General features: G+C 40.3%; 1 protein-coding gene across 1 annotated transcript in view; it reads left to right on the forward strand.

Moving 5' to 3' along the window:
- The window catches only part of megf10 (multiple EGF-like-domains 10), a 158,411-nt gene that overhangs the window by 41,518 nt on the left and 90,301 nt on the right, over positions 1-26,592 (forward strand). Inside the window, exon 5 of the mRNA XM_048594444.1 lies at positions 8,737-8,829. Coding sequence (XP_048450401.1) covers positions 8,737-8,829 — 93 coding nt within the window. The remainder of the gene's footprint in view (positions 1-8,736; positions 8,830-26,592) is intronic.

The raw sequence follows: 26,592 nt of genomic DNA on the forward strand, positions 1-26,592 counted from the left end.
TGAAACTTGTGAAATCCACATTGATACCATTGGGCTGCAGGGTTCCCAAGCGGATGCAGGAACAGCAACTCATATTCCACTTGGGAATATGCTTCAAAATCTCCCCTACCCCTTCCGCATCCCAAACCAGCCCGGCTCGTCCCTGCCTCCCTAACCTGTCCTTTCTCCCACCTATCCCCTCCTCCCACCTCAAGCCGCACCCCCATCTCCTACCTACTAACCTCATCCCGCCCCCTTGACCTGTCCGTTCTCCCTGGACTGACCTATCTCTTCCCTAACTCCCCACCTACGCTCACCTTTACTGGCTCCATCCCCGCTTCTTTGACCTAAGTCCCATTTTCTTCCTGTGTCTCCCTAGCCCGACATATTTAATTTGTTCAAGAGCCATCGTTTTTGGAATCATTGATTGTCTCCATTTCCACCACCCTCGTAGGCAGAGTGTGTTTGGTCATTAAAAAGTTATTCCTTTCCAGCTAAAGAACTTTCTCCTGACTTCTTTGCTGAATATATTTGTGACTGTTTTAGACTTAGTTTAGGACTTTCCTCATGTGGAAACACCTTACTATGTCAAACTCCTTTTAAACCCCTTCACTATTTTAAAGACCTCTATCAGGTTATCCCTTCCTCTGCCCCCACAACTGAATGTATCTGTTTCTCTGTTATGGTTTTCCTCAGGTTTTCCATCTTTTTGTTTCTCTTGTCAAGTTTCTCTGTATGCTGATTTATCTCTCTACTTTCCTTCACTTATAGAGCACATGGTTATCTCCACCAACCCCCCCACACCCCCACACCTACTAACAGATTGCCAGATATACATTAATATATATCACTGGAAAGGAAATTCCTCCTATATGGATATAATGGGCTAAATGGTCCCATTCTGTGCTGTCACCGTTCTCTGATTTCACTGATGTTCTTTGAAAGCATTTCAGTTTTGTTAGTCTTGCTAGCTGTACTGGAGACTGATTTAAGAGCCTCATGGTATCTCCTATTTCAGGAAATAGTTGTTGTAGCATATAAGGCATTGAGAAAGTACCCAATAACAGACCGTACCCTGTCCTTATTTACTCACATCTTGTAAATATTATTTAATATGATGTGATGAACACTATTTTTCAAATTTGTGTTTTTTTCCTATTTTTTTGCAAAGTAATTGCAAGTTAACATTCACGCCAAGGCCAATAACTCAAGAGTTTGCTGTCATGTTGTTTGTTACAGCATATATATTTTTCCATTGCTATTATACTTCCAAAGCTGTTTGTTAATTTCTACAAAGACTAGGTAACCTTAATTTCTATAAAACTGCACTGTACAGTGAACAGGATAATGAAGAAAATGTTGGCGTCCATCAAACAGTGTGAAATAAATTTTGTTAACTGAAGATGATGCTCCTTATACCTTTTAAACTAACAGGTTTGGAACAAATTGTGCAGAGAATTTCTAAGCGCATAAACAAGTGTGACTTATTAATATTGTAAGCCAAACGTTGCATGTGCTGTAGCAGCTTGGGTGATCAGAATATGTAATTATTTTGTTATAACCACAGTCATTGATTTGCATACTGAGAATAAGCAATCCGAGTCCATTGAGACTTCTTACTCCCCCACTAATGAAATAATAGAGGTTGGATTCCCAAACAAAGCCCAGCAATACCAGAATAGTTACCTTTAAGATGTTGTTTTTTTTTCTGCAAAGTAAACATGTCTATCATTACTGTGTTAATCAACTTAAATTGCCTTGAATTTTCTTTTGCTTCACGTCATTTCTATAATGTCCCCTTCAGTTTTCTCTTTTGCTATGCATTGTTAGCTGACTGGTCAAGTTGATGTGGTGTCAGGTCTTCTTCAATGTCTGCCTGTATGTAATCAATTGCTGGGAAGTGAGTAGTAGCTCTACAAAATTATGCTAAGACACATTAGGTCCTGTACATGCAACACACCCTGCATACCTGATACATTGGCTCCTGATAAAGCAATGCCTCATATTTAAAACTCTTATCCTCGCATTCAAATTCGTCTCTGACCTTGGCCCCCACATCTCTCCCTGCAATCTCTCCAGCCCGACAAGCCATTGACATTCTGCATTCCTCCAATTCTGGCCTCTTGTACTTCCCTGATCTCCATCACTTCACTATTGGCACCTACATTTTCAGTTGCCTGAGCCCTAAACTCTGGAATTCTCTTCCTATACATCTCTGCCTCTTTACCTGTCTCTTCTCCTCTAACATGCTCATTCAAAGCTCCTGTGTGGACCAAGGCTTTGCGGTTGTTCAGGTGGAAGCACTGTTAAGATGATTGTAGCGTGGAAAGAGACCTGTTGCATCTGTGCAGACTCTCTGCAAGATCAACTCATCGAGTTCCACTCTTCCTGTCTTTCCTCATTGTCCTATACATTGTTTTTCTTTTCCTTTGTTTATCCAATTTGCTTATGAAAATCACAATAGAATTCATTACATTCTTGAGCAATGCAGTAGAACCCTAGAATGATTACAGCACTAAAGGATTTAATTCAGCCCTTGCTTCTGAGTCAAAAGATTGAGAGTTCAACTCCTATTCCATAGACTTGAGCATAAAAGTCTAGGATGACACTTCCAGGATGGTATTGCATGTTACCATTAGAGGTGCTGTCTTCTGGATGAGACATTAAATTGAACCTCTGTTCACCCCTCTCAGGTGGACTTCAGAGATTCCAAGGCACTACTTTGAAGAGCAAGAGAGGAGCTAGCCCAAGTGTTTTCCCCAATATTCATCCCTTAATCAACATTGCTAAAGAAAACATAGAACATAGAACGTAGAACAGTACAGCACAGTACAGGCCCTTTGGCCCATGATGTTGTGCCGACCTATTTTCCTACTAAGATCAAACTATCCTGCAATACCCTCCATTTTACTATCCTCCATGTGCCTATCCAAGAGTCGGTTAAAAGTCTCTAAGTATCTGACTCCACTACCACTGCCGGCAGCGCGTTCCACACGCCCACCACTCTCTGTGTAAAGAGCCTACTGACTTCCCCCTATACCTTCCTCCAATCACCTTAAAATTATGCCCCCTCATAATAGTCATTTACACCTTGGGGAAAAGTCTCTGACTATCCACTCTATCTATGCCTCTCATCATCTTGTACACCCCCGTCAAGTCACCTCTCATCCTTCTTCGCTCCAATAAAAAAAGTCCTAGCTCCCTCAACCTTTCCTCATAAGACCTGCTCTCCAGCCAAGGAAGCATCCTGGGAAATCTCCTCTGCACCCTCTCTAAAGCTTCCACATCTTTCCTATAATTAGGTGACCAGAACTGAACAAAATATTCCAAATGTGGTGTAACCAGAGTTTTATAGAGCTGCAGGATAACCTCGCAGCTCTTAAACTCAATTCCCGTGCTAATGAAAGCCAACACACCATACACCTTCTTTACAACCCGATAAACTTGGGTAGCAACTTTGAGGGATCAATGGATGTGGGCCCCAAGATTCCTCTGTTCCTCCACACTGCCAAGAATCCTGCCATTAACCCTGTATTCTGCATTCAAACTCGACCTTCCAAAATGAATCACTTCACACTTTTCTGGGTTGATTTCCATCTGCCACTTCTTTGTCCAGCTCTGTATCCTGTCAATGTCCCGTTGCAACCTACAACAGCCCTCCACGCTATCCACAACTCCACCAACCTTCATGTCATCGGCAAACTTACTAACCCCCCCTTCCACTTCCTCATTCAAGTCATTTACAAAGATCACAAAGAGCAGAGGTCCCAGAACAGATCCCTGCGGAACACCACTGGTCACCGTGCTCTAGGTTGAATACTTTCCATCTACTACCACCCTCTGTCTTCTATTGGACAGCCAGTTTTGTATCCAGACAGCCAAATTTTCCTGAATCCCATGCCTCCTTACTTTCTGAATGAACCTACCATGTGGAACCTTATCAAAATGCCTTGCTAAAATCCATTTACACCACATCCACTGCTGTGGCTTCATCAGTGTGTTTTGTCACAACCTGAAAGAATTCAATACGTTTTGTGAGGCATGACTTGTCCCTCACAAAGCCATTATTGGGTCATTATAGCATTGCTGATGGTTAGAGTTTGTTGTACAGAAATTGGCTCCCATGTCTCCTACAATACAGCACTTCAAAAGCACTTAACTAACTGAAACATGGAGGTTGTGAAATCTGTTATATAAATGCAATCTTTTATTTGTCTTAATATCTCCGTATGTGGCTTCGTATCAACCTTTGTTTGGTAATGCTTTACACAGGGGCAATTTGTTATTTTTGTCCACCCTTCAAATTTTTTTTGTCAGAACAAAATTTGTCACGTATTCCCATGAAATTGCATGCTTAAAAATGGATGTCCCCTTATACGAATGATGAAAAATAAGACCACATCCTATCACACACTGAAACAAGACATCAGCAGAATAACCTGCAAAGCCAGAGAGAGGAGTTGACAAAATAAAGTTTTAATATTAAAGTTTTGTTGGTCTAATTCCACAAGAGTGGGAGATACCTTTGCTTTACAAACAACAATTTTTCAATATTTTCACAGAATGTACGTGGCTCTGACAAGGTTGGCATTTACTGCCCATCCCTAAATCCACTTGTTTATTTAAAAATTAAGATCAGTATTGTGTCATTTCCTTTGGCATGGTTTGAATAATTGGACAAAAATGTTTTTGTTGGATCCTTCATGTCATCCGAATAAGTGGGATTTCAGCTAATATTTGGTATTGGAGAAAGCTGAATTAATTCCTAGAAACTGAGGCAATGTTTCATGGTTTCAGAACTCGAGGCAGTTTAATCCATTTGTATATTTATCTGAAAGGTGTTGGAGGGGATTAGCCATCTTTGCATCTATTGTACAGGCAGAAATCAAGGCCAGATACAAAAATTAACCAGCATCTGCTGAGCATGCCAGTGAGGCCCAAAAGTGTCCCGGCTCATATTGCTTAGACAATTCTTTCGGTGTTCCCGATGATCACCCAAAATGAGCAATAGGTCATTTTCATTTACATAATAAATGGACCTCATACCAATTGTTAGAAGATCCCAACAACGAGCAGGCATGAAGTGAGCCAGAATAATTGAAATGAGACGTTTAGTTAGTGGCAGAGCTTTCTGAGAATAGTTGTAAACTTCATGATACAGTGGAGACGGTGGTGAAATGGGCAGAAAGATGGCAGAGACGTGTGAGGTGATACACTTAGGGAGGACTCAACTGGAAAATTAGGACGTTACAAATGGCCTTATTTTGCAAAGTGTAGAGATGTTCACAAAAAAACCCCAAACTCTTACATATGCCAGGGCAAGTGATAGACTGCTTTAAAAATGCCTATGGATTGTTGAGTTTGTAAGTGGAGGTAAGGAAACTAAGTATGGCCAAGGTGGAGAATTAGATCCAATTCTGGCCACCACACCTCAGGAAGGTGTAAAGACCTTAGAAAGGGAACAGAAGGGGTTCACCAGGATATAATCAGGATGAGGGACTTCAATAATGACGAAATGTTAGGACTGTTCTCCTTGAAATAAAGGAGGCTAAGAAGGGACCTGAGCTTGAGAGATTTCCAAATGTGAGATTCTAATAAAACAGAGTGTGCAAAATTATTCAACAACTGGATGTCAGAGATTGTAAATTAACGATAAAAGATCTGGATGGAAGAAAGGGGAAATGTCTTTTTGAATAGGTTGCTGGGATCTGGAATACAGTTTTCCTGAAAAGATGATGTAAGGTAATTCCATAAATCATTTTAAAAGGATGTTGCATGGGCACTTGCAGATTTAACAGAAGCATGGGACCAAGCCTGTCTGCCCACTCATAGACATTTGGACTGAATGGTTTTCTATAAATAGATTCTCTACAGTGCAGAAAGAGGTCATTTGGCCCATTGAATCTGCACCAACCCTCTGAAGAGCATCCCACCCAGAACCACCTCCCCTCACCCTATCCCTGTAAACCCTATTTCCCGTGGCTAACCCATATAACCTACACACTAAGGGGCCAAGCATGGCCAATCCACCTAACCTCCACATATTTGGACTGTGGGAGGAAACTGGAGCACCATGAGGAAACCCACGCAAAACATGCAAAACTCCATCCAGTCACCCAAGACTGGAATTGAACCCGGCACTGTGAGGCAGCAGTGCTAACCGCTGAGCCACCGTGCTCTATGACTGTTAAAAAAAGTCCTGGACCTCATCTCTCCTGTTTTGTAATGCATTTAATTATTTTGCACTGAAGATTAATATGAACATTCTTCAGGCAAAATATATTGATTGTGAAAGGGAATGCAGTGAACTTCAAATGATAAAATATAATTTGTTGTCAATGTGAAACTGTTAAGTAATTTAGGCTGTCGGGACATGGCTTTGTTCTGTTGTGGGATCCAAATTCATCTCACGCGAGTGGGGGTGTTAATTTTGCAAACAACCGAAGCTACATTGAGGTGAATGCTTCAAAGAGCATTTCTCAGCCGGAGCATCAATAACTTATATTTTTAAAAAAAAACCAAAGGACTGTGGATGCTGGAAGTCAGAACCAAAAACAGAAATTGCTGGGAAAACTCAGTAGCACTGGCAGCACCTGTAAAAGAAAGCAGAGTTAATGTTTTGAGTCCATTGACCCTTCTTCAGAACTGATTGTATAGAGTTAAAGTGTTGGGACACTATCTCTGCACCACAACAGCACTCTCATGCATGAAAGAAAAACTAACTTGAAACAGCTGGCCTTGCTTGAAGTTGAGAAAATATGTAAGTGAGAATCTAGTAGATGTGATTCAATCATAGGCCTTCCCTGCTGCTTTGCTACAGCACATCTCCATACAAAAACAGCCAACTGGATGTAAATCTAACTTCTAAAATCAAATTTTATAGAAAATCTACTGAATGAATTAAAATACTGTTTTAAGCTGCAATGTTCATTTAAAAGAAATCAGTGATTATGAAATTCTTCTATTTTGTAATGTATTATTTATAAGTTTGAATATTCACATAGAATATAGCATGACTATTTCAGTCATAATCTCATTATCAATTGGGTTTGGTGAGTGAGTTAGTGTATTTGTATATTAGCACCCCCAAAACAATCAATTAAATTGCTTTGAAATTGATCCCTAAGAACATATTATTTTTCAAAGATTTTGTCTGGAGCTGTGATTTTTTTCAGTGTTGTGTTAAGCCTTGCAGTATTTGTTTCAAGTGAAGGTTTTTTTAGACTTTTAAGGCATCATTCTAGTAATTGAAACATTTTTTATGAAGAGGTTCTAGCCGAGTTGAGTTAACTGGATGCTGGAAATCAGAAACAAAAACAGAAATTGCTGGTAAAGCTCAGCAGATCTGGCAGCATCTGTGGAGAGAAAGCAGTGACCCTTCCTCAGAACTGATTGTAGTTGTTAAAAGTTGTCCTCAGTAAGTTCTCTACTTGAACTTGTTTCTTTTATTGTGAGAATGAACAGCAGAATTTTCATGATAATATGCTAAAGCCATGAGGTACCTATTTTCGAACAGTTCTTTGTCCTTTTGATTGTTAAGAATCAGGAACAAAGAGCTAAAAGTAGCACTGTGCTGTTAAAACAACATAATTTCCCCTGTGTCATTTGTGGCTCAGTGTTCCATTTTAGGTCAGAAAGTTGCAGGAAACTCCAGAAGGTTAAGCTCAATATCCAGGCTGGCACTTCTTTCACAGAATCCCTACAGTGTGGAAACAGGCCCTTTGGCCCAACAAGTCCACACTGACCCTCAGAGCATCCCACCCAGACCCATCCCCTGTAACCCACCTAATCTACACATCTCTGAACACTACGGGCAATTTAGCATGGCCAATACACCTAGCCTGCACATCTTTGGACTGTGGGAGGAAACCAGAGCACCCAGAGGAAACCGACACAGACACAGGGAGAATGTGCAAACTCCACACAGTCACCCGAGGGTGGAATCAAACCCTGGTCCCTGGTGCTGTGAGGCAGCAGTGCTAACCACTGAGCCACCGTGCCGCTGTGTTTTTTTTTCGCACAGTGGATTAGTAGTCCATCGCCTTAACCTCTCGGCCACCTCATCCCACATCCTGGTGTGACGTTGAGGGAGTGTTGAGTGTCCAATGAGATGTTAAACCAAGCCCCATCAATCCTCTCTAGTGGATGTTAAGGATTCCATAGCACTTATAGATCCCCTATTCCAAAGAAGAGCTGGGGAGGTATCCATGATGTTCTACCTAATCCTCACCTAGTTTCTCACAAAATGTAAATTGTCTGATCAGTTATGTGGCTGTTTGTGGGGTCCTGCTGTGCCTAAATCAGCACTGTTTTTCATACAATGCAATAGAGACTATATTTCCAATGTACTTCTTTAGCTGTAATAAAGTATTTTGGAACTTCTTGAGGTCATGAAAATTATTATGTAAATGAAGTATATCTCTTTCTCTTTCTTTCTCACCCCCTCTTTCTTTCTCACCCGCTCTCTTTTTTCTTTCTCCCTTTCTGCTCTCTTTCAAAAGTGTACGTATGTTAAGCAGATCTCACTGGAGGTAGCATTTGAACTAAGATTTTGAGATGTAAATCTGTTCGACTGTGACCCTTTCTGCTGAAAAGTAAATTATGGGAGGCCACTGCGGTAGTAGTGCTCTAAGGAACAGTAGGTGTTTTTGTGCAGTAAAGCATATCTGAACTAATCTACTGCAGCTGTTATTGCAAATTGTTCACTTTAGTTTTCTTTCTCCTTTTCCCCCCTTGTTGCTTGTCTCTCACAAACAGCTCACTGTGCTGAGAAATGTGTCCATGGAAGATGCATCGCTCCCAACACCTGTCAGTGCGAACCAGGCTGGGGAGGCCTAAATTGTTCCAGTGGTAAGATCTCACCTGCTTATGTCCATTTTGTTTGTTTTCATTGCACACTTGTTACTGCAGCCAGTTTTATCAGAAGCATTCTTCAATGCACAAAATAATTCTGATATTTACTTTTGAAATGTAGACATGCTTAATTAAAAAGAAGATTATAAATAGAGGCTATAAGAATAGGTTCTATGTTACTACAACAACTGCTGGGAGGAACTAGCCTTTACTCTGTCTTCTATTACATCTTATTTTACTCTCTGTCTTCATGCCATCATCACAGTGGGTGATGCTTACAATCAAGTATTAACCCTTTCAGACCCATATGTAACATTTCCCCAAAACTTTTCTCTGCTCACCATTGTTGTTGTACGTCTGTTTTACTAATTATATTTGCAACTATCCCATCTCCCTGTTGGTATTTATAAATTCTGATGATCTGGAGATTTCATTGTTCTCCACAAACATGCTCTGTTAGGATGTGAAAAAGTAGTAGTTAGTTAGGTAGAAGCAATTGTCTTGGACTGTCTTCCTGATGTTCTGGAGTCTAAAGTTCTCTTCTGAACAAGAGGAAATTTTATCTTTTGTACTTCTTTCATGGAGGGCACATCCCTGCTTAGAGTAGGCACTTCTTTGTTGCACTATCTTGAATCTTTGGACATTCCTTGTCTCTTCTTAGTGATGTTGGACTGTGACTCCAAACAGTGTGCTGGGAAATGGGTGAGTAAGGAAATCTTAACCTCTTCCACAAAATTGAATTTTGTTTGTATTTTATATTTAATATTTAACTGTAATTTGCTGTTTAATACCTAAATTTCATCCAGGCTTAAAAAGTGACATACAAGCTCCCAATTTGTGAACATCTAAAATTAATTAATTGAGAAAGCCAGCTTAAATCATTGTTCTGTACTTGAGTCTGAACTAATGCAGTGTATTAACAGAGGCATTGCAAGAGTGAACATAACCCAGGGGTCAATTGATCTGCTAATTTCATTAACACTAGAAAGCAGTGTTTGCTAGTCTAGTGTTTACAACTGCTTATCTGTCTATGTGGCACAATTGGTCAGTACACTCAGCTGTTACCTGAAAGGCTGATGGTTTGAGACATCTAGAGATAATGGCTTCTTCCCACCAGTGTTAATTTTGGATACGCTTGTGCGTCAGTAATAGTGTCTCTACCTCTGAGCGAGGAGTTCGGAATTCAAGTCCCACCTGCTGAAGAAACTCCTCAGAATGGGTTGATTAGAAAATACCCATAAATAGAGGCATCTCAGTCAGAAACAGCGACTACAGGAAAAGAAACTGTTTATTAAGGTGTATTCTATTCCTGAGGTTTTAAATTTCTTTTATTCATTCACAGGACAAGGGCATCACTAGTTAGGCCAGCATTTATTGCCTAGAGGGCAGTTAAGAGTCAATCACAATGCCGTGAGTCTAGAATCACATGTAGGCCAGACCAGGTAAGGATGGCAGTTTCCTTCCCTAATGAACATTAGTGAACCAGATGGGTTTTCTCACTTTGGATTCATGGTCATCATGGTCATTTAGAGTCTTAATTCTGGATTTTTAGTTAATTCAAATTCCACCATCTGCCACATGGGATTTGAACCCAGGACTCCAGAACAATATCTTGTTCTCTGGATTAGATTTAAGAGTGTAACTCCTTTATTCAAAAAGGGAGGGAGATAGAAATAGGAAACTGCAGACCAGCTAGCTTAACATCTGTCATAAGATGTTAATGTGTTGAAGGTTCGTAATATATTATTATTACTTGAGAACTTTGGTTCTAAAATGGAGGAAATACAGCTTTTACTTGACAGTTCCAGCAAGGTCTGGCTCTTTGTAACAATGTCAGAAAGTAATTTTGAGCAGTGAATTCAAATAGCAATTACAGAATGTTGTCTAATTTAAAATGATTGACTAGAAAGCCACACAGGAAGATCACTGCTACCTGGAGTGTTACCATCACAGAGACAGAGAGGGACAGAAGCAGTTTCATACCGGGAGGAGGTCCATAACAATGCAGATGACTGTTATTAGCAGTGATAATACCACTAGGCTGTTGCCTCCCATTGTTGTAACTGGTGGTTAGGTTAATAAAGTAAATGAAACAGCAAAATAATTAGTTTACTAAAGTAATTAAGCTATTAAGTAGAACATATTATTAAGGATGGCAGAACAGGTGATATCTTACACTGCAGATCCAGGGCCAACACATCTGCAGTAAGTGTTTGTGGCTTGAAGTGCTTTGGTTCAAAGTTTATGAACTGATCAGTAGGCACCGTGATGCATCAGGAAAGGAGAAAGTTACCTGGATATGTTGTACCAGGAAACAGTCACAGCTGGCTTCCCCCAGTCTTTCTTTGGGCTGATGAACTATTACAGAAAGTTCATACATAACCTAGCCTCCATCCTGGCACCTTTGCATTAACTCTTAAATAGGGGTCAGCCTTGGAAATGGTCATGTAGCCGAGCCAATAGTTTTCAGGGCAGTAAAGAAACAGCTATCATCCTCTAAGGTGATGGCACACTCTGATCCCAAGCAAGATCCAGTATTGACATGTGATGCCTCACCGTACGGCATCAGGGTAGTATTAGCTCATAGATGACCCAATGGAGAGAAAAGCCCAATAGTGCATGCATCCAGGACTTTGGCTAATGCAGAGCGAAGATGAAGGTTTGGCAGCCATATTGGGGAGTCAGGAAGTTCCACCAATACCTTTACACAGGTAAGTTTGTAATATAACAGACCACAAATCCCTGTCAGGTCTACTTAAAGAGGACAAGGACATGCTGCGCATTGCTTCAGGCTGAACACTATGTGCATATAATTAGAAAGAGGAACCCTCTCCAGGAGGCCAAGTAGCCAATGCAGGTGCATTGAGCTGCCTCCCACTGGCAGATAGACCACTGGTGGTACCGCCACTGGAAGAGCCCATAATGGTTTTAAATTTTCTGGACATGCTTCCAATCAAAGCTGACAATATCCAACTTTGGACACAGAAAGATCTGGTCCTGGCAAAACTGAAGAAGCTTGGTGGCAATGGGGTATAGCAAAGGGCCGTCACAGCCAGAATTGAAACCTTTTTGGACCTGGAGAGACCAGATCACAGCAGAGGACAGCATATTATTAATGGAAGCAAGAGTGATTGTCCCAAGCAAAGGTCACCACTACGTACTGGCTGAACTCCAGGGTCATACCAGTGGTGTCCAAAATGAAGATGTTGCCGGGAAGTTATGCCTGGTGGCTGCAACTGGATGCAGACATAGCTGAGTTGGTGCCACAATGCCCAGATTGCCAACATGAACAAAAATTACTGCTCGCAGTTCCCCCACATTCATGGGAATAGCCAGGTAAACCCTGGACTGGGTTATACATTGGCAATGCAGGTCCTTTCATGAGCCCAATGTTCTTCATCATTGTGAATGCTCACTCAAAATGGCTGACGTGCATAGACTTCATTTGTCAAACACAGGGATGATAATAGAAAAACTGTGCGCATCTTTTGCAATACATGGACTCCCAGAAGAATTGGTCACGGATAATGGGCCATCGTTTACCAGCAAGTAATTTGAGTATTTACTAAAATTGAATGGTATTCAACATATTAGGACAGCTCCTTACCATCCATCAACCAATAGTCTGGCAGAAAGAGCAGTCCAAACTTTGAAGGCAGACTTAAAGAAACAGCCTACACATTCAGCAGATACCAAACTGTCCCAGTTCCTATTTGATTGTAGGACCACCCCTCATGCAACTACAGGGATAGCTCCAGCAGAATTGCTAATGGAGAGAAGACTCAGCACCAGGTTAAATCTTTCTGGATCTTGGGGTGAGGGTGAAATGGTATCAGGAAAGCCAATGCCGGACACAGGACTCTGCTATGAGAGGGAGCCAGTTTACTTCAGAGGATGAAATTTGATGTAGGAGCCATGGGAATGGCCCTGACTGGGTAAGAAGCATGGTTGACATGAGGTCAGGTACATTGATGTCAAAGTTTGGGTTGATAAGGTGGTCCTGTACAAGCATGTGGATGAAAGGAAAGCTGCAAAGTTGCATACTGTGCAGGAGCAAAACTACAGCCTTGCCAATAGTTCCAGAACCCTTGGGTTCTCCTTCTCTGTCAAGCATTGAAGATACCTCGGAAATTGGGATGGGTACAGCAGGTGTCACTGCCTTGATTCGTTTGCCGCATGAAGAAGAGAATGAATCTCTTTCGGATGCAAGAGGTGAGCTACTATGTGTTACACGCTATCAGAGGCACAGTTGGAGGAACCTGAGCCAGTGCTAAAACGGCCCAGGAGATGCTACGATAATAAAAGAACCAGCCATTGTGCTCGCATGCGGGTTGGGGAGGGATGTAATGATTGTAATGAGGTCAGCCAGGTGGACCTTATAGAATGTGAGTTCCCTGATTGGGGCTGTTAGTCTGGGAGCCCTGGCTGACCGGTATAAACAGGCGTTTCAAAGATTCTGCTTACTCTGAGAGCTGGCTGTGAGGAATTGGGATCAGTGTCAAAGACTCTCCATGTGTAAATAAAGGGTGACTTGGTGATGGTATGCCGGCCTCTGTGGAGTTATTTCAGTGTCAGATATAAAGAAAAAGCATTTAATTGCGCAAAGTTCGGTGGCAGGTCAATAGATTGGACAGAATACAAAAACTGCAAAGATTAACTAAAAGATTAATAAAGTGGGAATAATTAGAGTACGGGAGAAAGCTAGCCAGAAATATAATAATAGATGGTAAGAATTTCTTGAGATATTTGAAAAAGAAAAGGGATAATAATGTGAGCATTAGTCCAATCAAGAGTGAGTCTGGGGAATTAATAATGCAAAATGAGAAAATGGCAGATGAGTTGAAGAGATATTTTGCATAGGTCTTCACTATCAAGGATATCTGTAGCATCCCTGAAATAACTGTAAATTAGGAATTGGAAGATAGGGAGTAATCAAAAGGTAATTACAATTATCAGGAAAGTGGTACTGAGCAATTGCTAGGGTCCTGATAAACTTCATCTCCATGTCTTAACGGATACAGCTAGTGATTCGTTTTAATTTTCCAAGATTCTTTAGATTTGGGAAGGTTCAATTTAATTGGAAAATAGTGAATGTAACTCCATTCATCAATGAGATGGGACACAGAAAACATAAAAGTATAGACCAGCTAGCTTAACATTTGTCTTAAGATGTTAATGTGTTTAAGGTTCATAATATATTGTGATTATTTGAGATCTTGGGTTCTAAAATGGAGGAAATACAGGTTTTCTATCAAGGTCTGCCTTTTTTTAAAAAAGAAGGTGATAAAGTAATTTTGTGCAGTGACTTCGAGCAGCAATTACACAAAGTTGTCTAATTTAAGCTAAATGACCAGAAAGGCACACGGTGAAATCATTGCTTCCTGGAGATTTACCCATCACAGAAACAGAGAGGGACAGAAGCAGGTTCATGCTGGGAGGAGGTCCATAACAGCAGAGATGACTGTTATTTAGCAGTCTTCAAGCAGTCAGGGCTGGGGAGTAATCCGGTGAAAAAAGCTACCGAAGGAAAAGGCTGTCAAGGTGTCAGACAGGAAGACATCCGACAAGGTAGTTGAACACATGAGGTTAGGGAACCAGTGTTAAATCATAAGAGTTCTCAATTCATGACAGAGTTGGGTTTATGGTTTGAGGTGCAAGGGGAGACAGAGAAACTATGTCTAACATATGTGGCAAATGGATTGTTAGACTGCATTGATAGGGCCTAGAATATATAGAGGAGGAGGTTTTCCCCCATCAATATAAACCTCTGCTTAGGCCACATCTGGAATATTTTATATGATTCTGGCACCAGAGAGAATACATTTAACCTTGGAACAAGTGCAGGGCAAAATGCCCAGAACACTGCCAGGGCACCAAGAGTTAAATCATGAGGAGACATTATACAGTAGGGTTGTATTCACTGGGATATACAATGTTCAACAGTAATTTGATCTGTTTCTAAGATTTAAAAAAAAAATTGACTGGGTAAATTTGACAAAAAACCTATTTCCACCAGTTGGAGAAGCTTACGAAGAAGGTGTGTAATGTTAAAATCACAACAGGGCTACTTAGGCAAGGAATTAGGAAACAGTTTGTTGCATCAGTCTCCTAAACCCACCATCTCTGACTCAGAGGTAAGGAAGCTATTTGCAGAGCCACATTTAACACTGTCAAGTATTGTAATTTGTTTCAAGTGAACTGAGATGTGAGATTTTGCAAAAAAAAACTGTAATTGAGCAGCAATGTAAAGCTCTTGCTGTTTTGGGTAAATAAGAACACAATCTCAACTTAATGTTGTTTCAGTCCATCTATCCGTTGGCATTGAAATGTTAAAGGATGATTGAAGACTGCTCTTTGACATGTTCTAGGCCACACTGTAGATGAGAGGCTCATTTCTGTAATCCTACAGCTCTTTAAATATAAACAATTTTTAGAAACACGGTTTGAGACTCCTCTTGAGCTGGGTGCATAGTTTCCAAGGCTATGTATTTTCTTTAATATTAGGAAAACCAAACATGGAAAATGAAGTACAGAACCTTGTCTGTGCCTTCTCCGATATGTTCCAGTTGGCTTGGTAATGCTAGGAAAACAGTGACATATATTTGGCTCCATTTATTATAATGTGGTTTTTTTTATTTCCATACTCATAAATGATCAGCCAACAATATATTCCATAAGAATTAAAATTGTCTTTAAAAGTACCAATATTGAATACATAGAATTCCTCATATGGTGATAACGGGGTATTTTAATCACTCAATTTGTATAACCATGACACTAAATGCTATTACAGTGCAACCAAGATAACCTGACCATCAAGACGAGGGAATACACTTTTACCTCATAGTAATGAAATCATTTCAGAAGTTCAAGTTTGTTTTTACTGGGAAAATATTAAAATATCAAAGTTTTATCAATGTTGATATCAAGGAATTCCAACCACACAGCGTGATTTTGTTGTGACATATTAAGTTTATGAAATTTCACTCCTGCTTTGATGCTCTGGTTAGGTATTTGTCAGGTATGGCTCAGCTGAGAAACATGTCCACCCACTGAGTCAGAAGGTTCTGGGTTTAAGTCTCATTCCAGAGACCTGTGCATATAATACTCTCACTGCCGTACTGAGGGATCATTGCACTGCCAGAAGGTACCATTTGTTTCAAAGTTACGTTAAACTGAAATGCTTTCTCCACTTGGATGGGGTAAAATATTGAGGAACAGTCCCTTCCACATGATTTATCTCTCAGACAATATCATTGAAAAACAGATTCTCTAGTTACTAAGAGATAGTAAGAACTGCCGATGCTGGAGTCAGCGATAACACAGTGTGGAGCTGGAGGAGCACAGCAGGCCAGGCAGCATCAGAGGAACTGGAAAGTTGACTTTTTGGGTCGGGACCCTTCTTCAGAAATGGGTCCCAACCAGAAACATCAACTTTCCTGCTCCTCTGATGCTGCCTGGCCTGCTGTGCTTCTCTAGTTACTATCTACCTGAGAGTGCAGGTGAGACATTGCGTCTGAAAGACTGCACCTCTAAAAGAGCAGCATTCTTTCTATACTCTCATCTACTCTTTCCCTAATGCCCTGATTACTTTTCTTCCTTTTCTGGTTTTCTCCAATTCCCTTTCTTTAAGTTACTGTAGAATCTGCTTTCACCATCCTGTCAGGTAGTGCATTCCAAATCACAACAGCTATATGTATTTTTATTTACCCCAGGTTCCTTCTGCCAATAATCACAACATTGACTTCAACCAAAACTGCTTTAATTAAAGCTTCTTAAAAATTCATTCATGAAATGTAGGCATAGCTGGTTTGGCCAGCATTTATTGCCTATCTTTAATTGCTCCAGATTTGATTGATTTGCTCGATCATTTCAGAGGTCATTTCAGAGTCATCCACTTAGATGTGGTATGGAGTCACAGAGAGGGCCAGGACATCTAAGGATGTCTGATTTCCTTCCCGAAAGCACATTTAAGTGAAACAGATGGGTTTTTATAACAATTGGCAGTTTTATACACCATGAGATCAGCTTTTAAATTTCAGATTGTTATACATTGAACAGAATAACATCTGTTATGGTGGGATATAAACCCATGTCCCTAGATCATTAGCCTAAGGTTCTGGATCACTAGTCCAGTGACTTTACCAATGCACCACCACCTCCCTGGCTATTTATGAGGCAAGAGCAGGAAAGCACTTAAAGAGATCCAAAGAAGATTGAACCAGCAAATGGTTCATGCAAGTAATTTTTGCAGAAATTCTAAATATTCCGAAGGAGCACTGAACTCTCAAGGATGGTGTGTTTTGAACAAGATTTTAAAATTTTTGTGACCTCTTACATGATGTTCCACTATTTTGAAGACAACCGGGGGAGTTCTCTTCCATACACAACAACAACAACAAAAACAAAGTTGCTGGAAAAGCTCAGCAGGTCTGGCAGCATCTGTGGTGGAGAAAACAAAGTTAACGTTTCGGGTCCGGTGACCCTTCCTCAGAACTGGTTCTCTTCCTTGACCCAGCCAATTTTGTTCCCCAGTTAAAATCATTGGAATAGAATAACTGGTCTTTGTCATATCGCCGTTTGTGGGAACTTGTGGTACACACTTTGGCTGCAACATTGAATGTATTTCCTACATTACAACAGTGGTTTACCTTGAAAATACTTAATGAGCTGTAAAGTGCTTTGGGCCTGAGATAATTAGAGGTGTGATATAAAAGCAAGCTTGTCTTTGCTTTTTTGTTGGAAAAAGCCTCTCACTCTGGTAACATTGTATGTGAGTAAAAAGCATTTTGACTGATGTCAGGGTGATTAATAATATTCCAATTCCAGAACACAAGTTTGATTACAGCACATATTTGTGAAAACAATGTTGACGAATTATATTCCGTGAAGAAAATGACCGTCTTCCAAAAGACTTAGGAGCACAACGACTGGGAGTTAAAGTGCTATGTGCATGAAGGAGTTGAGTTTTGAAATTATTTTGGAACATAGAAAACAAAGATCCCTCAAGTATGTCCTGCCATTAAACAAGATCATGGCTTTACTCCATCTATCCACCTGGACTCCCTCTCCCTTTATTCTTTTGACTAGCAATAATCTATAGATCTCAAGTTTAAAGTGATTACTCAGGTTGTGGTCTATTGCTTTCAGACAAACAATGAAATTGTGGAACTAAAATAGACCTGCGGGGTCATTTGGACTTGTCACAACTTTTTTTCCTGATCTGGGAACAGGAATGATTTGATTACTGTAACTGTATTTTTAACACGACATGCATTCCAATGGGGTACTGAAGGATTGAAACTTTTGGACAAACTAGTATGTTATTATATGTGGGTAAGATCCAATATGATCTGCCTACCGACTTGTGTCGTTGAAAGTGCATTTAGAAGATTGGTGACATGGCATCAGTGAGAGATTATCAGTAGACTTGCTGTGTTTTACCAGCAATTTCTGTGAACGTGTGCTGATAATTTTTATGATAATAACAGTGCAGAAGGGTGTTGTAAATGGGGCAGCACGGTGGCATAGTGGTTAGCACTGCTGCTTCACAGTGCCAGGGTCCTAGGTTTAATTCCAGCCTTGGACAATTATCTGTGTTGAGTTTGCATGTTCTCCCCAAGTCTGTGTGGGTTTCCTCTAGGTGGTCTGGTTTCCTCCCACAGCCTAAAGGTGTGTAGATTAAGTGGATTGGCCATACTAAATTTTCTGTAGTGTTCAGGCTATGTGGATTAGCCATGGGAAAATACAGGTTTACAGGGGATAGGGTTGGGGATGGATCTGGGTGGAATGCTCTTCAGCTTTTCCAGAGACCGACATTGCTTTCCTTCTTTAAGACCCTCCTTAAAACCTAGAAAACATTCCCTCCGATTCCCATTGACACTAGTTTTACTAGGGCTTCTTGATGCCACACTTGATGTCAAGGGCAGTCACCCTAACTTCTCCTGTTGAATTCAGCTCCTTTGTCTATGTCTGGCAGAACCCAAACTGAATGTCATTGAACAGGTTATTGCTAAACAAATGCTGCTTAACAGTTGAGAACATCTCCCATGCTTTTGATGATTAAGAATAGAATTGCAGCAGTAATTGGCACAGTTGGATTTGTCCTTTTCTGGACAAGATAGATAATGACTAGACAATCTGCTTTTGTAATCTTGAATGGGAGATTGATATTGGCTAGGATGCTAGGGATAACTCTCTTGATCTTCTTTGAAATAATGTCACGAGATCTTTTACATCCACATTAACCAAACAAATTGGGCCTCAATTTAATTACTCATCTGAATAACAGCACCTCCAGCAGCACAGTGCTCCTTCTGTACTTATGCACTCAAGCCCTAGAATGGGACTTGAACCTAGACCTTGTAGGTTCAGAGATAAAACTGAGCCACGGGTGTTTGTCATTCACAGTTTTGTGATTAGCTTTCCATCCGGTCATTACACATAAGGACTGATTGTCGCAGGATGCAGACTGTATTGATCCATGACCCAGCTGAGAGACAGCCCCTGTGTTTCTTACATAAGATATCTGTTAAATATTTATTGAGACTCTATCATTGCTGGGTACACTTTGGTTCTTGTATTGATTTTATGTTAAAGCAGTTAATTAGAATGCAAGGCATATAGTTATTACAATATTGAAGTGCAAATAGAAGATGGTAAATCAGAGGTTTATTATGTTCTTTAACTGCTTTTTTCAGCTGGTAAGAATGTGGTTACCATATGGAGTGTTTGGGTTGAATGATAAAGCAGTGATGAGAGGAGAAGGAGTCACTTCCTTGGATGATTAAAAACCTGACCTTCTGGAAGATGCAATATGTAGATCTACAATAAAAAAGGAACAACAGTATGATGCTATCTAATCCCTGCAGAAATTATAAAAGGATGTTGAGAGAAGGCAATAAAAAAAATTGGTTAAGTCGAGAGCAGAACATTGAAGGAGAATAGTTGGAAGACTTTTTGGGGAAAACTCTTAAATCCATTGGAAAAGAAGATAAATTCCATGAGATGTGAACAGCACTACCCCATAACTATAACGTTTAAGATCCTAACAAACATATTGGAAGCCAAAACAAATCATTACATGGACTGTGATCCATTAGATTTTGGCAAGGATTTCAAACTAGTGGGACTAACTGAAATAAGCAAAGAATATGAGCAAAAATTGCATACTTGATTATGAAAAACCCTCAGCTGGGTGAGCTGTAGAAGCAGTTCAACAATTAATTGAGGATATAACAGAAAGATATGAATGAGAGACCATCACCACAGCGTATGGTGATGCTACATCTGGTATAATCAAACATGATGTGAAACAAACTTATCTAGTAATAATCACCATTGCTTTTTAACCCCAATGTGAAAGCCATGAGAGAGCAAGCACCAGCTGATGTACAGAAAGATGTCAATGTGGAAGGCTAATTGATGAATGTGGTGGGATTTGCTGATGACCAGGTCTTAATGATTAGCACAACAGATGTAAGGTGAATGAAATGATGAAGATTGTGTAATGAAATTTGTTGTGAAATGAGCAAAAAGAATCAAAGCAATAATAGTGGGAAAGTAGAGGTCAAGGTAAATAGTCAACAGTTAGAAGTACATAGGAAGAATCTTGTGAACATGGATACTACCATAAAGAAATCAGAGCTAGAAATATTGGTCAGTGCAGGAAGAGGTAGAGAACTCAAGACTGATTTGGGGCATCTTGTAGTTTGGGACTGAAAGATGGACCTGGAGAAAAGTTAATATCCAAAGACTGGGGGAAAGTTGTGAGATATGGTTCTCTATAATGCTGGAGTAGGTCAGTCAAAGATCAATAATCAAGTTGTCAGGATGGTGTAGGAGGTAGGATTTGATGGGATATCATCAAGAAAAGGTTGGATTGGCCATATTCTAAGACATGAAGTTGCTGAAGGAACTGATTGAAAGAAGATTTGAGGATTGTAGATAGAAAAGGGAAAGGAGAATGATGATCTTGGACAACTCTATTAAGATTAAATGGAATAGTGTAGAGGCCAAGGTCAGATTCAAAGTGGAACCCAGAATGTAAATGCTAAGCAACCAGAAGCTCAGGGCCCCACTTGTGGGCAGAATAGTGATATTACATAAAATGAAAGCCAAATCTCTCTTTGGTCTTCTCAGTGTAAAAGAGACCACTCCATGGCCATCGGATACACAATCCTAAACTGAAAGAAGTGCAAGTAAGCCACTGTTTTACCTGGAAGCAGGGTTTAGGGTCTTGTACAATGCTGAGGGTAGAAGTAAATGGTCATGTGTGGCTTCTAATAATTTCACATTTCCAGCTTGCTGAGTATTTTGCTTTTCAATTGATGTTTAAGTGTTCCAAGAATGATGGCAATATTTTGTTCCATTTCTATAATCTGCAGTAATAGATAATTTAGTTTGTAAATTGCAACAATTGAGTAAATTTTGGCTGTGGTACAGAATGTAATTCAATTGGATGACTGTTTTCTAGTTCTGGTTGTTTTCAAATAAGATGACAGTTAAATGGAGAACAAAATTCCATAAGAAATAGGAACAAGAGTAACCTGTTTGGCTCCCTTGCGTTCCTCATGGTGGTTAGTTTGTAAGGTTAGGGATGGGAAAGGATGATTATTTTGGCGGGGGGCGGGGGTGTGGGAGTTGAAGGGGACACTGTGATTTTACTGTGTCTTGAGTATTGACCCAGTCTCTCTCTTTTTGGAGCTGGATCCTATCTCTACTTAGTTCACTTTTAAACCTGCTTTCGTTTTCAGGAGAATAGTTCCAGCGATAATGAGCTTCAAGTTGTGAAGACAGATTGGAGAAGTATGGAAGGTTTTCCTTGGAGAAAAGAAGGTTGTTAGGAGATTTGATAAAGGTATTCAAAATCATGAGTTTTGGATGGTGTAGATAAGAAGAAACTATTCCCACTGATCAAGATCCAGACTTCATAGATTGAAATTATTTGGCAAAAGAAGCTAAAGCAACATGAGAATAGCAAGTGGTTAAGGTTTGGAATGCAGTGCCTGGGAATGTGGTAGAGACTGGTTCAATTGAGGTAGTCAGAAGGGAATTTGACTATTATGTGAAAAGGAAGAATATGCAGGGATAATGAGAGAAGGCCATTTATTGATATTGAGTGAATTGCTCCGCTGGAGAGTCAATGCAGGTCATAGAATCCTTACAGTGTAGAAGCAGGCCATTTGCCTATTGAGTCCACGCCAACCCTCCGAAGAGCATCCCACACAGATCCACCCCCCACTACCCTAACCCTGCATTTCCCAAAGCTAATGTAACTAGCCTGCACATCCCTGGATTGTGGGAAGAAACTGGAGCACCCCTGGAGGAAACCCACGCAGGCACAGGAAGACTATGCAAACTCCACACAGACAGTCAGCTGAGGGTGAAATCAAACCCAGGCCTCTGGCATTGTGACACTGTAGTGCTAACCACTGAGCCAAACGACCCTTTTCTGCACTGTAACAGTTCTGTGATTCTCTGATTTCATACCCAATTGATAAGTTTTGAGTACTTCGATCTTTTTAGTTTTTCCTTTTGACTCCCACTGCTCCATCCAATTCATGTGCCCATCTTGGCTGAGATGATCTTGCACCTTGTGGAAACTGTTGTACCACCAGTAACTCTTCTTATTTTTCTCTTCCTCTCTATTTTTCCTTTTCCCAGTCCTTTTAATATTCACAATCATCACTCCGTTTTCGGTTCTGAATTCATTCTGAACATCCATTATCTGCTCCCTCCAGATGAACTGATTTAATCTGCTCTATAGGTCTGCAAAATCTGTTGACTAAGTTTGTAATTTCATTCAAATGAAAACAAACAACTATAGATCTATCTACTGACAGATCCAAAAGTACTTCAGTTTTGTTTTGTAATTTATTTGTTTGGAAATGATTCATTCACTGCAGATGAGGTTAAAAAGAGGCAATGTCCTGAGACTTACAATGCAGTGCATTGTAGAAATAAATTCCTTACCAAATTGAATTTTAATCTCTGCGACCATGTGGCCTATAGAGCACCTGCTATGCTTTTCAGTCAGTTTCCAAAGAATCATAATCCTTGAAGTTTAAAAGCATTCACCATTAACAGACAGTAACACTTTCAGTGAATAAGCAGAACTTTTGATTTTTGAAGCAAATAAAATTTCATTATGGAATTCCAACTTGAAGCTTTCAACACAGCCACAGACATGAATTAATCAGATTATTGAAAGTCATCTTTTTGTCAAGATTGGTCTGGTATTTTCCCATTACATAAAATCAGAGAGCTATTTCTGGCATATTTGATCCATCAGCTCCACAGAGGTCACCATATCCTTTAGCCCCGCACTTATTCCTGGAACATCTAGACATCAAAGTCACCTATGTCAGACTCCTTTTTGTTGACTACAGCTCCGCCTTCAACATCATTATCCCCTCCAGACTGGTCTCAAAACTCTGTGACCTTGGTCTCGGCTCCATCCTCTGCAACTGGATCCTCAGCTTTCAAACAGTGTAAATAGGAACTGCACCTCCTCCACAATAACACTCAACACTGGAGCCCCAAGGATTCATCCTCAGCCCCCTACTGTACTCCCTTTACACCTACGACTGTGATGCCAAATTCCAAACAAAGCCATCTACAAGTTTGCTGACAAGTTCGCTGGCATAGTGGGACGGATATCTAACAATGATGAGCCAAAATACAGAAGAGAGATAGAGGACTTGGTGACGTGGTGCAATGAAAACAATCTGTCTCTGAACATCGGCAGAATGAAAGAACTGATCATTGACTTCAGAAAGAAGGGAGGAAAACACGCTTCCATCCACATCAACAGAACTGAGGTTGAGAAGGTGAAAAACTTCAAGTTCCTCAGAATGACAATAACTGACAAACTGTCCTGGACCTCCCACGTAGATGCAACAGTCAATAAGGCACAACAACACCTCTTCTTCCTCAGGCAGCTCAGGAAATTTTGGTATGCCCATAAGGTTCCTTACCAACTTCTACAGATGCACCATTGAAAGCATACTGTGTGGGTGCGTAACGGCCTGGTATGGCAACTGCTCTGCCCAGGACCGTAAGAAACTACAGAAAGTGGTGTGCTCAGCCCAGACCATCACTGAACTCAACCTTCCCTCCATGGACTCCATTTACACGGCTCACTGCTGTGGAAAGGTGGCCAACATCATCAAAGACCCATCGTACCCTGGTAGTGACCTCCTACAACCTCTTGTGTCAGGCAGAAGACACAGAAGCCCGAACACACACACCAGCAGATTCAGGAGCAGCTTCTTCCCGGCCATTATCAGACTGATGAATGGACTCTCTAGCCTCAAATAATAATGATCTTGCTAACATTGATCTCACCTAGCACATGCCCTGTGCAATGTAACCTGTATGTCTCTGTCTAAGCCTTTTTGATCTGTACATCCTTTGCTTACCATGATCTGCCTGTACTGCTCATAAACTAAGCTTTTCACAGTGTTTTGGTACGCGTGACAATAAATATCAATCAATAAATAAATTAATCAGTGAATCAACCATCAAGTCTATGCTGGCTGTCTGGAGAGCAATACAGTCACTTTCATTCCCCTGCTCTATTTCCATAATGCTTTATTTATTTCAAGAATCTCTCCAATTTCCTGTGGAAATTATTGATAATTACTGCTTCCGTCACCCTTACATGCATTTGTAATGGTTCTTCTGAGTTTCGGAATATCTTTTTCTTTTTAAAAAAACAGCAAAATTGTGATGATAAATAAAACAATTTTAATCAGAAATTGGATCTGGTGGTAACACACTGCAAGTGGTTGTATTTTGAATGAGTTAAGATGAAGCCCAAATGTTGGTCATGTCTCAGTTTGTCACACTCTCACCTCCTGGGTTGTAGGCTGCAAGCCCAGCCCAGAGTTTTGACCGTATAATCCAGGGAGTGCTGCACTGTTGGAGCTGCTGACTTTCAGTCATCTCCATGACTGGGAGCATATTTTGAAATGTGCAAATTACTTTTGCTATTTAGTATTATCATTGCGCACTTCCTGCCTGATTTGGAGAGTTATCTCTGTTGTGATATGTGTTTAAATTGACATTTAAACCAAAAATTTTCGCTCTAGTCAATAAAAGCTGCCTTTGCCAATGACATCCATGTTCTGTGAATGGATTTTGAAAAACGCACATAGTTCCACTAATGCTAATGCTAATACTTGAAAGTTGATTGTGGAAGGGATGAGTACTCAATGGTTAAATGTCAGTTTACAGCCTTAAACAACTAATGGGTGCAAATTCTCTCATTTTTTTCGTGTTGTTAAGTGTCTTGTTGTAAAAAAAAGAGCATGCAGTCACAGGACCAGGAGCACCACATGAAAACAAGTGTAACAATACTCTAGGGAGGATTTGGTGCTGAACTTTAATGCATCTGAAGGTATTGCTATGAATAAACATTGCTTTCAGGAAATTGTTTCTTACATCCAGACTCTATCTGACTGTAGATCTATATATGTGAAAATGTATTAGTCCAACAGCAACTCCAATTTTGAACAACACCTCCGTTTTAAAATGCTCAATTTTGTTCCCAAATTCCTTCATGGCTGTGCCCCTACACCTCACTTGATTTTTCTCTGTAATCACCTCTGGCCTCACAGCACTCCAAGATCTCTGCGTTCCTCCTTTTCCAGCCTCTTGAATACTTCTGATTTTCATTGCTGTTCCATTGGCTGTTGTGCCTTCAGCTGTCTGCTCCCTAAGTTCTGGAAGTCCCTCCCTAAAGATGTCCACAATATTAACTGGGTGTTTTGTAACTTCTCCCAGCAACTTGTGATGTGGTTTGGTGTCCAATTCTGATTTTTAATTACCCCCAAGAAGTGCCAGGTAGAATATTTTATGATTTTAAAGGTGCCACATAGATGAAAGCTGCTGTTGTTGGTGCCTTGCTGTCACTGTTGCGATGTCACTTTTACAGTGATACCACTCTAAAAGATCAAAAGCATCATGTACATGTCTGTTGTTACATGATCACAGGCTCCTTTCACTTGAAGCACCGTTTATGTCTGGAGATTACTTTACTGAACACATTAGTTTTGTAAATAAAACCACTCACGTAAATACGGTTCTCATGCTCATTTAGCGGTTTACATTTTGTTACACTTAGATAATACAAGAATATTATTATATGGGCATCTGGGATTCTTTTTCCTGAAAAATGTGTTAAAGAGCAAAGAAACTAGACTTACAAGCTTGAAGACCAAGAGAAGCAGCAGCAAACAAAACATTACAATAATCCAGAAGCTCTCACAGTTCAGAAAACAATACAAACTTCACAAACAGTAAGTATCTCTAAATCAGCCAGCTTCCTGTAGGCTGATTAAAACCCGCCCTATTTGAAGGCTGTTTCAAATCTGAAAGGTTGCCGAGAGGCAGGCCCATGCTGAACAAAGAGAAAGTGAGCCCAAATTCAGATAACAAGCCAAAATGAGCTGTTTCGGAAATAATGCAGAGCCAACAAAAAGCCCTAAGACTAGTTTTAAGACTGAAAACTAGAAAAGAAAGATTAAGTACAGTGCTGACAGCATACAAGGATGGATTCCAAATTGAATCATTTGAACTTTATTGAATCATTTATTGTCACGTGTATTCAATGTAAAAATACAGTGAAAAGTGTGTATTATCGTTGTACATACATGGCGCCATTCACATTAACTTAGATAAGAAAGAAAAGGTAACTTTAGACAGTCCAACTTTCCACTGCTGTAGTCTTTCCGGCTTTCTGGCCCTCGCCATGCC

This window comes from Rhincodon typus, chromosome 3 (assembly GCF_021869965.1).
Source record: "Rhincodon typus isolate 14 chromosome 3, sRhiTyp1.1, whole genome shotgun sequence".
NCBI classification, from domain to species: Eukaryota; Metazoa; Chordata; class Chondrichthyes; order Orectolobiformes; family Rhincodontidae; genus Rhincodon; species Rhincodon typus.